The 14138-nt window shown below is 32.6% G+C and overlaps 1 protein-coding gene across 4 annotated transcripts in view; it reads right to left on the bottom strand.

Annotated features, from left to right (window-relative positions):
• Positions 1 to 1264: 1264 nt before the first annotated feature.
• The window catches only part of Epha7 (EPH receptor A7), a 161925-nt gene continuing 149051 nt past the window's right edge, over positions 1265 to 14138 (bottom strand). For 3 of the 4 annotated variants that reach the window (XM_074077998.1, XM_074078007.1, XM_074078014.1), the window contains exons 15-17: positions 7451 to 7644; positions 6307 to 6462; positions 1265 to 4948 (exon numbers count right to left, since the gene is read on the bottom strand). In XM_074077998.1, the coding sequence (XP_073934099.1) occupies positions 4834 to 4948; positions 6307 to 6462; positions 7451 to 7644 (465 nt within the window). In that variant the 3' untranslated portion in view covers positions 1265 to 4833. The remainder of the gene's footprint in view (positions 4949 to 6306; positions 6463 to 7450; positions 7645 to 14138) is intronic. The other variant, XM_074077994.1, reaches the window with a different exon arrangement.

The raw sequence follows: 14138 nt of genomic DNA, 5'->3' as shown, positions 1-14138 counted from the left end.
ATTGTTTAATTACAAATTTAATTATATTCAATCACTGAAACTTGAAAAAAAAAAAGGCCCTACAGCACTTAACTCTAATGAGACCTACCAAATTCTTATTGAAATACTTTATTTTCCTGCTCATATTCTTCCAGCTATGCTAAGATGCCTTATTACCAGTATAAACACGTAGGTGGGGCCACTGTAGGGACACAGACACAAGGCCAAGAAGATGTGCCTTTTAGAGAAACTTGAAAATTTGCTAGGTACTGTGTACTGCCTTTGGTTGTTAGTATCTGTGGCGATGAATTTGCACATAGAAACTTTGAACTTCCTTTCAGCAGTTTTCTTCAAAATTGACACTGAGTTTTCACTGAAGATAAAAATATACAGCAAATGATAAATGCTGATAAGTGCTTTGCTAAAAAGTTATTATTGATGATTGCCATAAACATTAACATATTATTTTTACTTATAAATTGGGCTTATATATCTTAAAATAATGCCTTCATAATTCTGGAGGATAATAATAATAATTCTGGTTAGATAGTATATATTTGTACCACTTATAAGTCTAGTATTTTAAGAGATAATTTGATAATATAGGGGATACCTTCAGTGTTCTAAGCTATATAATTATCACTCTGTGAAATGAACAAGTGTGTTGCTTGTTGTGTCTTTGTTCTTCCTTGTTCATGTTTTGAATTTCTGACCACCTTGCTACTCATTAGCACTTATATCAGGAATGGACAGAGACAGGCCTGGATTTCAAAATTGTCTTGGAATTGTAGTTCAGCCTAGCTTGAGCATAAGCATTAGAAATGCAATAGCTAGTGAGAGCACCTCATCTGGCACTTGCCATTATTTTCACTCATTGGAGCATATTCATTGGAGCTTAAATGCTGCTGCTGTAGGGAGTACTTAGCTTTCCTTGTATCAGGTGCAAGTTAAAATGATCACTGAGTCAGTGTCAGTTCTAAACAACCAAATCACACGACCAAAGTTTACTTTTTCTACTTGCTCTAGATTCTGTTTTCATCATCCGCTGGCAAAAATGCAAATATTCTTCATGTTTCTGTACGAAATCAGATGTTCAACATACCTGTCAAGGCCCAATGACAAAATATTTCACTCCTTATGCAAATATTCTTGTTAGTATCATGCAGTAGTAATTTCAGGAGCAAACATAAGCAGGCTTTAACTAAAATGTTCAACAGTGTGGTTCTTTGAAGATAGTCTTGTTATTCAGTAACTATTAATTAGTGTGGAATTAAAACAGTGTATACCAGGACTAGGGGAAGCAAGGAATATTAATTTTTATTTGTATTCAGATCAGGCCACTGAGATATTTCAATAAAACTTAATCTCGTCTCACAATATTGTGAAAGAAAGTAAGGAATGTGTAAGGGGGACATAAAGGAATCCACCAATGACTGGAGACAGGATTTTCTTTACATTGTCTAATAGATTCGTTTATTATTTTAAGTTGGTAAAAAGAGACTTATGATTCGTGTTGAAGAAAGAGTTATTTGTGCTTGATACATTGAAGACACTGTTCAAAAGCAGTTTGTCCTTAAAAAAGGATGACCCCTGTAGTATTTCTTAGGCAAGGAGGGACAAAATTCAACCAACAAAAAGCACATCTCGCCCCAAATTCCCCATGATTTCTCCACATATAGCAAAAAAATACACATTAGTAATTTATTTGAACATGCACATTGGTGAGTAGCAGTTTTAGGCTACTCAGGAAACAAAAGGGAGAATATCAGCATTACCTAAATAAAAAAGAGAGGTGAATTACACCATTTTAATTGTCTTAAAAACACGAATAAGAAGAGCAATTAAAATATAGTCCTAAATAGTACTAGCTAATGTAGATTACATAAGTATACAATATGATTCAACTAAGAGTGCTCTGACAAGCATAAACCACCAGTTCTAGTAAACAAGGCCCAGGTCAATTGCTGAGAAAATGTTAGATTCAGATGTAATAAAAGTTACTTTTATTTCAGTACTGAATGCAAAACACAGGTCAAGTGTGAAGACAGCATTCTATAAAAGGTGGCTGTATTAAAGCAAGGAGGCCATTTTCTTTTGCATTTTCATAATTATGTAATTCTGTTTGACGTTCTCTTTCTGTACCTTTCCTCCCCTGAGCACTAATTTATCAAAAAACGATTTCAAGGTGCAAGTTGTACATTCTTATCATTATACCATCTCATCTCTTTCTGGAAGAGAGTATTACAATCAGCATTACAATGTTAATTTTTTTCTCTTCATATTTTTTTCACATACATGTACTTCAAAATCATAATGTTGACTGGGAAAAAAAACTACAAACAAGAGATAGTGATGTAATCATACACTTCCTATTGTGCTGTGTGTCTTTCCCATCCCTTCTCCCCTTTCCCTGTAAAGAGCTGTAAAAAATTTAAGGCAGATGAGGTATATTGCTGAAGGAAAAAGTTATTTTTGAAAAAAAACTCAAAAAAACTTTTAGTCTGCCCTTCTACTCAAGAAAGACTACTCAACTATAAATCTAGTGCTAGAAAAAAGCAGGAAAGACACCGTTTGCATGTACCATACTATGTCTTCTATTTCTAGAATGGCTTTTTAAAATTTAATTTTAATAGAAAAAATAAGCACCTTAAGCTATGAACAAGAAATGAACTTCATCATTAGTGAGTCCAGAATCCAAACGGAATTGAGAACACTCACTCAAACTCGTTCACTCATTCTCACAAAGGCCAATGCTACTGATTAGAATTGTAAAGTGCAGTACTTAGTATAAACACTTGTATACACTGCAGACACTGAAAAATAACCCTCAAGCACATTGTGTTATAGTTCCAAAAATATATTTACAGTCTATTACAAAGATTACAAATGGAAGTGTCTAGGTGACTGTATTATGCTAATTAAAATTATTTTTACAGATTATTTTTCCTTAGGGACAAAAACATTTTAGTGAAATTAAAATGATTTTTTTCTAGTCAATCAATCAAAAATAAATTAAAATATCAAATAACACTGTACAGTGATTTAAAAGAAAAAAAAGGGTGGGGAGGGGTTTGGGAAGCAATCCATTTGAGTTTTTCTATAGCCATCTTTGGTCCTAAATGTGGGAAAACACATTATGTAGCACTGAAAATACCTGTTCTTTTGTGATGCTCTGCAAGTAAAATAGAAAAATATAGTGCATTTTCAATGTATTCAGAGCTCACTACAGAGAAATGTGTGTACAAAACAAGACAGTATAAATAAAATTTACAAGTTTTACAAAGGAACATTTACAGATTTTTGTTTCTGTTATTTGTTTGTTTGTTTGTGGAGGTCCACGTTATCAAACAAGACCAATTATGACCGATCCCTGGGATCTTTCTCTATTAAAACCATTATAAACAGCCCAATTTTCTTTGGAAGTACAACAGTTCAATTCTGGGGTAGATCATGATTTCCATAACTTTCGAAAGCATTACTCACAATATGTATACATTCCTGAAATATCTATAAAGACACATTTAATTATTGCTTATGAAATTCTAACACAGTAATCAAATAATATGATTTAATAAATAAAGTTTTAAAAAGAAAAGCCAGATCCTTCACTTCTTCCTTCTAGGGTAAAAAGAGTTCTTTCATTTAACAGATTTCTTGCATCAGTGTTCACAAATAAAAGACCTTTGTTTTGTTTTTAATTGCGATGGTGATATGCTGTGCAGCAAATTTATTCTTGAAAGGTGAAAATTGTGAACTTTTATTATGCTTCAGAGTTCTAATATTAAACTTAATGGTTTACTTTCGTGTTTGGAATGCATTGAACAGAAAAGAATATAAAATATATGTTAACTATTTCTCCCAAATTTCTTAATGTCACAAGACTGAAACAATCTTGATGTGCTCAGATTAAATTTTAGATAACACTGGATTGTTCTTGCTTTCAGACACTTGCCTTCATCAACATCTTTTAGATGAAGTGCCTCATCTTTTTTCATATAGACATAAACCTAAAATTTGAGTTTTTTAATTAAATTCTTCTAGTAAAATCACTCTATAAACAATCTGTTAAAAGTGCCTTATAGTATTTATGGATCATTATTGCTTTTTTTTTCATTGAAAAGTTAGTGTATTGTCTGATTTTTACAAAAAAAATTTCTTTTTAAAAAATATCAGAGCTCTTGGCAACTTGCATTTTCTGGACTACCTGCCAATTAGCAAACAATATCAAAACAGCACTGATTAAACAGAATACAATGGCACAAAGAGGATACCAATGTTTTGACAAAGTTATATATTCAATCATGCTATGTATTTTTTTAATGTGAGATCCTTTCAAAGGTACCCAGTGTAGTAATGTGTCATAGATTTAACACTAAAAAGGTCCAAAGCTAGAAACAACTTTCTAAAATAAAGTCCTTATGAAGAATAAACACAAATGATTTTAAAAAGGAATAGTCTGAAATCACATATTTAAGGAAAATATTTCATTGATTTTAACAATAAGATCATGATTTTATTTGACAAATATATTCTTTCTTAAATTTTTTATGTACATTTTAAAAAGTCTATAAGATAAAAAGGAGGTTAGAGAGCTCAAGGTGTTTGGATGTTTTTCAGGTAGTACTTTGTTTATTGTCACTGCTGTTTTCCTGGCCACCAGTGGTGGATCCTAAATTCCCTTTTTATATTTTCTGGTGGCACTTAGGAGTTCAAGTCTATAGGTGCTTCTTAACTCTTCTCTTCACTGTAGGAAGGACCCCATATATCAACTGTCTTGTAGCAGCATTCTTTGTGTAACTGAAGGCCAGTACTGTTCTCTCGCAGTCTGTAAACTCCCTGAGGGAGCAATTCTGATCACACTTGGATGCCAGTTCCGTGTAAATGTAGCATTTGTGCTCGCATAGTCTGAATGCTGCTCATGATTTTCTTTTGATGGCCAACCAGTGTGATCCCTAAACTCATCACATCCCTGAAAGAGACAAATGAATTTTTATTAGGTACCTTACAAAGAATTTATAAGGATCAAAACTGTCATCAGCTGATTAATGGGATAGCATGTTTATCATAGGCTAACAAATCTTAGTGTTCCTGGGTATTCTTTCAGTGAGTCATGTTAGTAACCTTGTAAAAGCCTAGCAAATCAGGTCTCATTTTATCATGGTATTATTTCAACTGATCTGAAATTTTATATAAAAATTAATAAAATCTTAAATAATCATTACTAACTTAAAAGGTTATGTTATTTGAAAAGTACTTTTAAATCACATTTGATTTTAATTTTTTAGTTGGAAAAGTAGGATATACAATGACTGGAAACATTTGCTAAAACCTAATAGAAAATTTGGGAAACCATCAGTGACCACACAAAAATTTATACTGAGTTTAATTATCAAGTGGATAATTCTGAGCATATTAGTAGTTGCAAGCTTGCTTCACTTCAGTTCAGTCATTTGACAAGGTATTAGAAAAAAACTATTAAAAACATAGTGCAATACTGTGTTTAACAACTTATATTTGAAATATGTTAATTTTAACTACTGATGTACTTTTGCTTTTCCTAATAGACAGAAGGGTCAAGCTTAGGTATTTAAAATCGGCTAAAGTATTCCAGTATTTCAGTACAGTACTACAGTATTTCATAGCTGTGATAGTTTTCAGAAGTGTCAATTACTTTGGGGAGCTAGGTGTAAGCGTGGCAACCTTACCCATGTGTTAGTTAGAAAAAAATAAACTGTACAAGATAGTGTGTGAAAGTTGAAATTCATGTACATGTAATTTCCTGGCATATACCAAAAAGAGTATTTGATTGCTGGTCTTCTTCTCTTCTGAGATACTGAAGCAAAGGTATTAAATAGATTTTCTATGATATAATCAGTGATACAGTTAGAAAGGAAAATTTAGTTATTTTAAGTTCATGGTCATAGCAACCTTAAAAGTTGTTTTGGAGAAAGCTTCCCTGGTGAATAGGAACCTAAAACTCATAGTGCTTTGATAATGGCAGAGGAAGCCTCGCTGGGTTGTGTACAGAATACTGGTTCAGTAGGCAAATTAAATGTCACTTACTAGTTGAGCTAGCTTAGAGAAGACTGTTAAATTATCTGAGACATAGCTTCATCATCTGTAAAACGAATATATAATACTGACATAATAAAATGGTAATAACATGTATGGTCAAAGGCCTATTTAAATAGTAAGTACGTTGAAAAGAAATGCTGTTTCTTCGATTTATGATTCGTATACCTTTACTACAAAAAAGGTAAGCTAATATACAAAGAGTATACTGAACCTAATAAGTTTTTAAATATAATTTTAAAAATTTAAGCTTACTCAATAGTCATCCTGGCCACTGATTCAAGGGAGTTATAACCAGCCGCTGTGAAGTTATCTTTATATCTTTCCATTTTAATAGCTTGTAGCCATTCTCCAACTGAACAAAAGGTAGTAAAGTCAGGAGTGTTCTGATCCAGAAGAGGGCTTATTGGCCTAGATAAGAAAAGAAAAGAAAAACAAATATTCATACGTTTTACCAAAGAGTGTATTGGCTCATAAAAGAATAGAGGTATAGGAAACAGACTTAAGATATTTTAATTGACTATACAATAACAAATAAACATATATTCTAATACAAACCTAAAACAGTTACACAGTAACTACACATTCTTGACTTTAAATTTTAGATGGGATGACCACCAGATTCTTCTTAAAAGTACAGCTAAGTATATTTGGAATTAGTAAATATTTGTTCACTTGCCTTTTAAAAAGTTAACTAAGAGTAAAGGAAACATGTTTGGCTATGTCCTAACTTGTTCAGGCCACAGGGGTGCTATTGAACTATTATGCATCTGCCATACTGATGGTGCCCTGTGAGCACCTTGGGAGATAATACACCTGCACAAGGGCTGGGCTTACCACCTGTGCAGATCAGAGCATCAGCTCTGGAAGCTGAATCGCAGGGGAAGCTGAGTAAACCCTAATATGCATCATGTGTGACAATCTAAGGGCTAAGATGGAGGAACTCGTTTTCATGGCTGTAAGTCCGAAATGTACTTCTTAAATGTGTTGGATTACTTTATAAACTTTAATTTACCGACCCATTAAACAACTCAAAGCAAACAATAGACAATATATATACAGAAAAATGGGTAATATTAATTAAATCCACATAATAGTAATATTGGTCTGAAAATATGAAATGCCAACTTATCACAAAAAGCTAGTTTAGAAAGTTTTCTAAGAAAGAAAGCTAATAATATCAAAACAAAAAAATAACAATGAATGGATTCTCTTTGAACTCTAATTAAAGGTAAGCCATCTGAAAAGAAAAAAGACCTTCTGTAAACACAATACCTTTAATATAGATTTGTATTTGAACACAAAAATCACTCTGCTATTGGGGTGAGGTTAAGGAAATAAAAGGTTTGTAAAAATATTTGAATTTCATTTCAGTTCTATTCCCTTAGGAATTTCTTACCTACTACAAGTTCCCAGGGGTGTTTTCAGACTATTTGGGTTTCGAATCATTTTGTCTAGAATTCCGACAATCTGTTCGAACTTTGGCCTTTCAGCACGCTCCTTTTGCCAGCAATCCAGCATTAGCTGGTGAAGACCAGCTGGGCAGTCCATGGGTGCTGGTAAGCGATAACCTTCTTCTATTGCTTTTATAACCTAATAGCCAAGAGGATATTAAAAACATTACCAACTGAGGTTCAATTACAAAAAAATGAATAGCTTGGTAGGCAAAATGACTTATCCAGATAAGAGTGAAGCTTTGCTTATGCTGAAGACTTACTTGCTTTTTTCCCAAACATCCATGAATATTAAGCATGTTATTACAGGGTTCATGAAATGCAGGATATGATGACATTTCCTAGCTAACTCAGCAATGGGGAACATCAATAAGTTCACCAAGGGCATAAGAGATGGAAATATTTGTAATACCATCCCAGAGGTTTTCAAAAGGTAACAGGTAACAGATCTCTTTCACTTGAATATACTTGTAAGTGTACACACGTACCCATAAATTAAAATATAATTGCAAGTAGAGAAGGAGATTGAGTTATTCAGAGCAAGCTAAAAAAGACCCCCTTGTTGATGAGTGCAAACAACACCTTTAAACAAGGTATGAAAATATGTGATGTACCGTGACAGAACGCATCGCCAAGCACACTATTCTTTTAAACAATATGAGACTTGCTGTCCAAGATTATTAGATACAATGGAGTACGTAGTTTGAATTGGTTTATGAGAGGTGATCGCCTTCCTTCCTAACTCCAAGTTCAGTTAGCTCACAGTAGCAGACAGAAATCAAGCGTAACATCGAGTTTTTGAAGATAATGATGCTAAAGGTTGGCAGACCAAAAGGTGGTTTTAATAAATGCTAATGAGCTGGGAGAAACATCCACAAAATGCATGTTGACATTAAAGAATAACACATTAAAATGTAAAAAAATGTGGGATATAATTAATAACACAACTGGCATTAACAACTTTTGGAGAAAATCTATATATAAGAAAAAAGTAAGAGTACTCTTTTAAAATTTAAATTAACAAATATATGTATGAGTGAATTGATAAGGTCCAAAGGTAAACAGATAGACGTAATTACAATAAGTTTTGAAAAGTACTGAAAGTATAAAATGTTAGCACAAATTTTCTCATGGTACTAGTTTGTTTCCCTATGGGTTTACTAGACATTTTCACTTGGATCATTCAATGATATTTCACAATCTATAAATTTAAAATTAAACCTATCACCTTCCCTTCAACCTTTTCCAGTTTCAATTAGCGGCTCTTCTAGTTTTCCCAGACGAAAGTTGAGAAAGTCCTACATTCTTTTTTTCTCTTATATGGATAGCCAATTAACTACCACTTTCTGAAGATTCTAAGTCCTAACTATAACATATAATAAATGCTAGGCAATATTTTTTCTTTTCCTTATGTGTGATAAAATTAGTGTCCCTTAGTTAAGACTTTACAAAGTCTCGTAATGTGGGGTGTTTCTTTAAGTACTTAAAGAATAATTTAAGTACTTAAATATTACTTAAAGAATAATTACTGAGAAAATACCTTAGCTTTATGTGACCTTACCTAACTGGTCATAATACTGAGTGTTAATGGAGGTCATATACAGAATTAAAATGTTTTCCTTGTTCATAATTCTATGATTACAAATGTTGGTATCACTGAAAACATTCCTCTAAAATATCCCATATCCTAGAAGCAAACACGCACAAATGGTAACTCTGGAAAAATCACAAGTATATAAGTAGAGGATGAATTATATTTTTAAAATTGTTTTTAAAACAGAAGATTTTATAGGATTTTGTCTAACATTCTAGTAACAACTCTGTATTAGATTCAAAGTTGCTGAATGTTAGATAATTTAGATAAAAGTAAATACCAGGTACTTTTGGAAACCTAAGTTAAATGATTTAAAGAGTAGTTTATATTGTGACTAAATAAACTCATAACTTCCAAAACATTGTGCTTTCAAAATAACCACATAATAAACAACCAAGGAGGCATTTTTTCCCATTGAAAAATAAGTGACTTTCCTTATAGATGAGGCTGCTTCAATTTGAACACATATAGTATCTTTCTGATTTGACAAAGTTTCATTCTAATACTCACAACATTAATCATTTTTCACTATATTGTACCACCTCTAATCTACTTCCCTGCTTGTAGCTTCCTCAAGTATCCTGAAAGGAACAATGCTGGTAAAATGATCACTTCTTTTTTTACCTTCCCTACAAATAATCTTTCAAAATCTAAAACTAAATCTTTTCATGGTTCTGACATAATACTCTTTATCAGGGCTTCAAGGTTTTATGACAGCATTTAGGATGCTTGAGTTTGAGTCTAGTATAGTCTTAAATCTTTGTGCTAATGAACAAAGTGTAGTACCATTAAAAGAATTAGAGGAATGAAAGAGGTAACATAGAAATTTTTGTAGGCATCCAACTGCATTAGAGAAATTTGATGAAGCCTATTGTTGTAGCAGTAAAAAATATTGATCTCAATGCAAAACAAAATTTTTAGATATGTTCAAAGATATACTGGGTTACAAACTTTTACAGGAGTGGTTGGAGAATATAAATCTTTAAGTGATGTCCTAGCATGAGAGTGGAATTTGGGAATGTAAATTTCGTATTGATAATCAGGTCCCTAGCCAGAGGAAAACTCAAAATTGTTGCTGGGAACTCCTCTTTTAGAGCAGTTTGCTGTAATCCAAGGTATATCCTCTGATGACAAACTGGCCAATAACAGAGGATTTGGCCATGAACTGAACTCGAGTTTTTATTTAGTTAGCTTATCAGAAAAACAACTTATTTGTTAAATACACAATTAGCAATTGCAATAAATATTTATTGAATACTTACATGATTGATAGGACTTTGGCTCTAATGATCACATTTGATGCTTTACAAAACTCTTATTAGGTAAGCATTATTATTATTACATTGATTCTATATAACCGGTGGCACATAGAAAAAAGGAAAGGACCAATACTACATGGCTACTAGTAAAAGGAGACAAATTACATGTAGGCTATTTGATTACAGCCATGAGTTACCCACTACTTCATATTTCAACTAGGAAAATAAAATGTTCTGAGCTGGGCACCCGTGGCTCATGCCTGTAATCCTAGCTACATGGGAGGCTGGGATTGGGAGGATGGTGGTTCAAGGTCAGCCCAGGCAAATAGTTCATGAGACCCTCATCTCTAAAATAACTACAGCAAAGTGGAGGTGTAGCTCAAGTGGTAGAGAGCCTGCTTTGCAAACTGGAATCACTGAGTTCAAACCCCAGTCCCATTCCCCACTCTCTACTCCCTGCAAAAAAAGAAGTGTTTTCTGCAAAAAATTAAATATTTTGGAAACAACAAAGCCCACAGGTTAAACAGCTAATGGATTCATTGGAAACATCTTTTCTGAAATTACCAGAAGCCTGTTGGATTTGCCTGCCCTGAGTTATCCTTACTCTTCAAATAAAGTTCAAAGAAAAACCTTATAAGTGTTTCTACATCCAGAAAAGTTACCAGAACAATAAGAAGTGATAAAGGTAAATGACATTTCCTAAAAAGACTTCTGGGAAATAACAGAGGACATTTCTTCAGCTTATACTGTCAAAAATGCTTAGAAATAAAAACAAAAGTTATGTGCTAAGAAGTGTTTCCATATTATTACAGTAGGACTACTGTAATTAAGAGAAAAAGGAGCACAGAAAGACCCCATGATAATGGGTCTGTAATAACTCTAAATGGGATATAACATGATTGGCTCTGTCTTCTGCTCAATGCTCATTTTCATTTCATTAACCTCACAATAACATGACCTACATTTTATGCAATTAAATATGCTTAACTCCACTTATGGGATTATGTTGAGGTTTCAAAAAAGAAAAAAAATCACAATTTTGTTTCCATCTTAATGGGAAAAACTACAAAGTCATAAACCAGTGGTGAGTTTTAAAAGGACAAATTTAGGAGTCAAAATATAGCTGAGAACAAATTTAGATAGAAGTATATTATATTTTCAAAGCTCTTAAATGAATTTTAATGGACGGCTTTAAGGATTATCTTTATGTTCTATATCTTTGTGGAAGCTTTATTTTCTCTTACCATCCTTCTGCTTACCCTAGTAGCAAAATTAACAATTTATTAGTCTTGCTTAAAATAAGAAAGAATAACTGAGTAGTATAAACAGAAAAAATTACATAATATCAAAATTTCCTAACTTGAAAGTAAGTACTTTATTTGGGCTCATCAGATATAAATCTAATTAAAAAATTGCTGCTGTGAAAGCCACAGGAGAATTTTAATTTCTGCAACTTTTATTATGTTTGACCACACATGAAGATTTTTCTGTGAAAGGCCATTAAAAAAAGGGACTAAATATCTGCAGAAATTTCTGAAGAATGAAAGTTGCAAATTAATCTCTTAATTTTATTAACAATTATCTAGATTAAACTGCTTCCTTTGCAATAAAAACACAATAAAGCTAACTGACACATGAAAAATAAAACAAGTGTTCATTTAAATGTTAATGAAGTGATCATGTATTTGGGTATTGGTCTGGTCATGCATGTTCATAGCATCCTTTCCCAAACATTTCTTCTTTATTTTCTGTCCAGAGTGGAGCTAAAGTTTACTGACAAAAATCAGGCTAGTTAAATTCTACACCTCCCTTTCCTACTTTTTCTCATTGTAATTACAGGAACCTCATCATATCCAGTCTTCACACTGGAATTTTTGTGTACCTGCTTAGAGAAATAAGTAGCAATTTACGTCTTGATTTTATAGTGCTTTATTAAAAGTCTTTTAAAAATCCAAGATATTTGAAATTTGAGGGCTTTCTAAAAATCACTGGAAAACGACTAGGTACTAAATTTAAGCAAGGCAAAGAGAATTGGCTCTCTTAATACATTCACCTAGAGGGCAAAGGGTGTAGCTCAGAGGTAGAGTATTTGCCTAATATTCATGAGACCCTGGGTTAAATCTCCAGCAACACACACACAAGTATGTGCTGTATATATCTGATTAAAGGAATCTTCCCCCCAAAATACAGTATCTTCACATATACACATAAGCTCTCATATGTATCCCGGGTCCACAGATCTCTTCAGTCCCTTGAATTCCTGCCAGAGACTCCAAGTGAAAAGGTTTTTCTCTAGAAAATTTTATTCCCCAATTATTTTGAACTATCTGGTTTTCTCCATTTGCACGTTGAAAATTAATCACATAATTACAAAATAGTACTTTAACAACCAAATTATAGGGTAATGAATATTGTTCAATAACAGGGATATTAATAATCAGTTTCACTATATATCTTAACTATGTAGATAATCTACTATTATACAAACCTGTGTCCAAATTTAATTAAGACCCTCAAGATGAAAAAAAAATAAAAGGATGGTGTTTAACATTGAAGTTAGAACTGAGCTTCAGTCGAGACATACTAATTTCATTTGATCAATTAAAGCATTTTATCAATCACTTATGATTCTATATTTTCATTTCCAAGAAAAATAAAAGACATACTTAGGTCATTTTAAAAATGAAAACTAGAGATACTTATTTTCCTTCTTAACCATTTCAATTATTTCCTTTGGAAATTAAGTGAACTTTGAATTTCAGTCATCTTGTATTTTCCTGTCAATCCTTTTATGTTTGAATCTAGTATAGAAGGAAGGTGTCGGAAAGTATCTGGGGAATGTAAATATTTCTCTTTCTGTGCCCCAAGGATTTGTTTGCCCACATTTTGACAGGCAATGAAATCTTTGACACTGAGACCTGTCAAATATTAACAACTTTGCCTGTGTCAAACGTATGCATCATTTAGACTTTCATCTTTGAAACAACAAAAATAAAGCAAAACAATGAAAAAACAAATGAAGAAGTTTCATGTCATCGCTCAATTCAAAATACCAAAATCTTTAACTGATTAAAAACCTTCTCTTCTTTGGCATGAACTTTTCAGTTAGTGCAAAAATTTGGAGAATAAAAATAACCTTACCACAAACATATGGGTAGTCCTACAATAGTTGTCTAATAATAACTATAGGTTTTAAAAGCCATGTGAACTTGATATGAGTAATTCTAAAAGTGCACACAAAGACATCAGTTTGATATATCATTTTCAGGTTCTCTTTCTGAAAAATAACCCAATTTCACCTGCAGTCAGTTTCTTTTGCTGTTCATGTTTATAATGCCTTAAGAGTACATAACTCCAAGCGAGTTTGCTAGTCACATTCTTTTTCTAGGTGCAATGCAAGCATTTCTTAAACATGAGATATTTCTTACTTCACTCTTCAAGAATTTGCATGTGTATCATTTCTAAACGCCTTCAAAAGGAAGCTTTTCATTACATTGCCCCGATGTAATCTTCCTTTCTAATCACAGTCAATGAGCCACATCTCTGTTATAGGAAAGTGAGTCCATTTGGTTGGTACCCATGCATTTCTATTTGCTTCTGGACTGTTAAAGTATTCTCTGGATAATTTCTCATCAGCTATTGACTGCACCCTTCAGATTTCTAGTTTAATCCAATGTACCTTAGAATTATAATTGTTCTACGTTTATCTAAATTTCACTCACATTTTCAATAGGTTGTACTATAAACATCTGCCAATATTTAAGTGCCCAAAAATGGCAA

Source organism: Castor canadensis, chromosome 1, assembly GCF_047511655.1.
Source record: "Castor canadensis chromosome 1, mCasCan1.hap1v2, whole genome shotgun sequence".
Taxonomy (NCBI): domain Eukaryota; kingdom Metazoa; phylum Chordata; class Mammalia; order Rodentia; family Castoridae; genus Castor; species Castor canadensis.
This window is presented reverse-complemented; position numbering and strand designations above follow the sequence as displayed.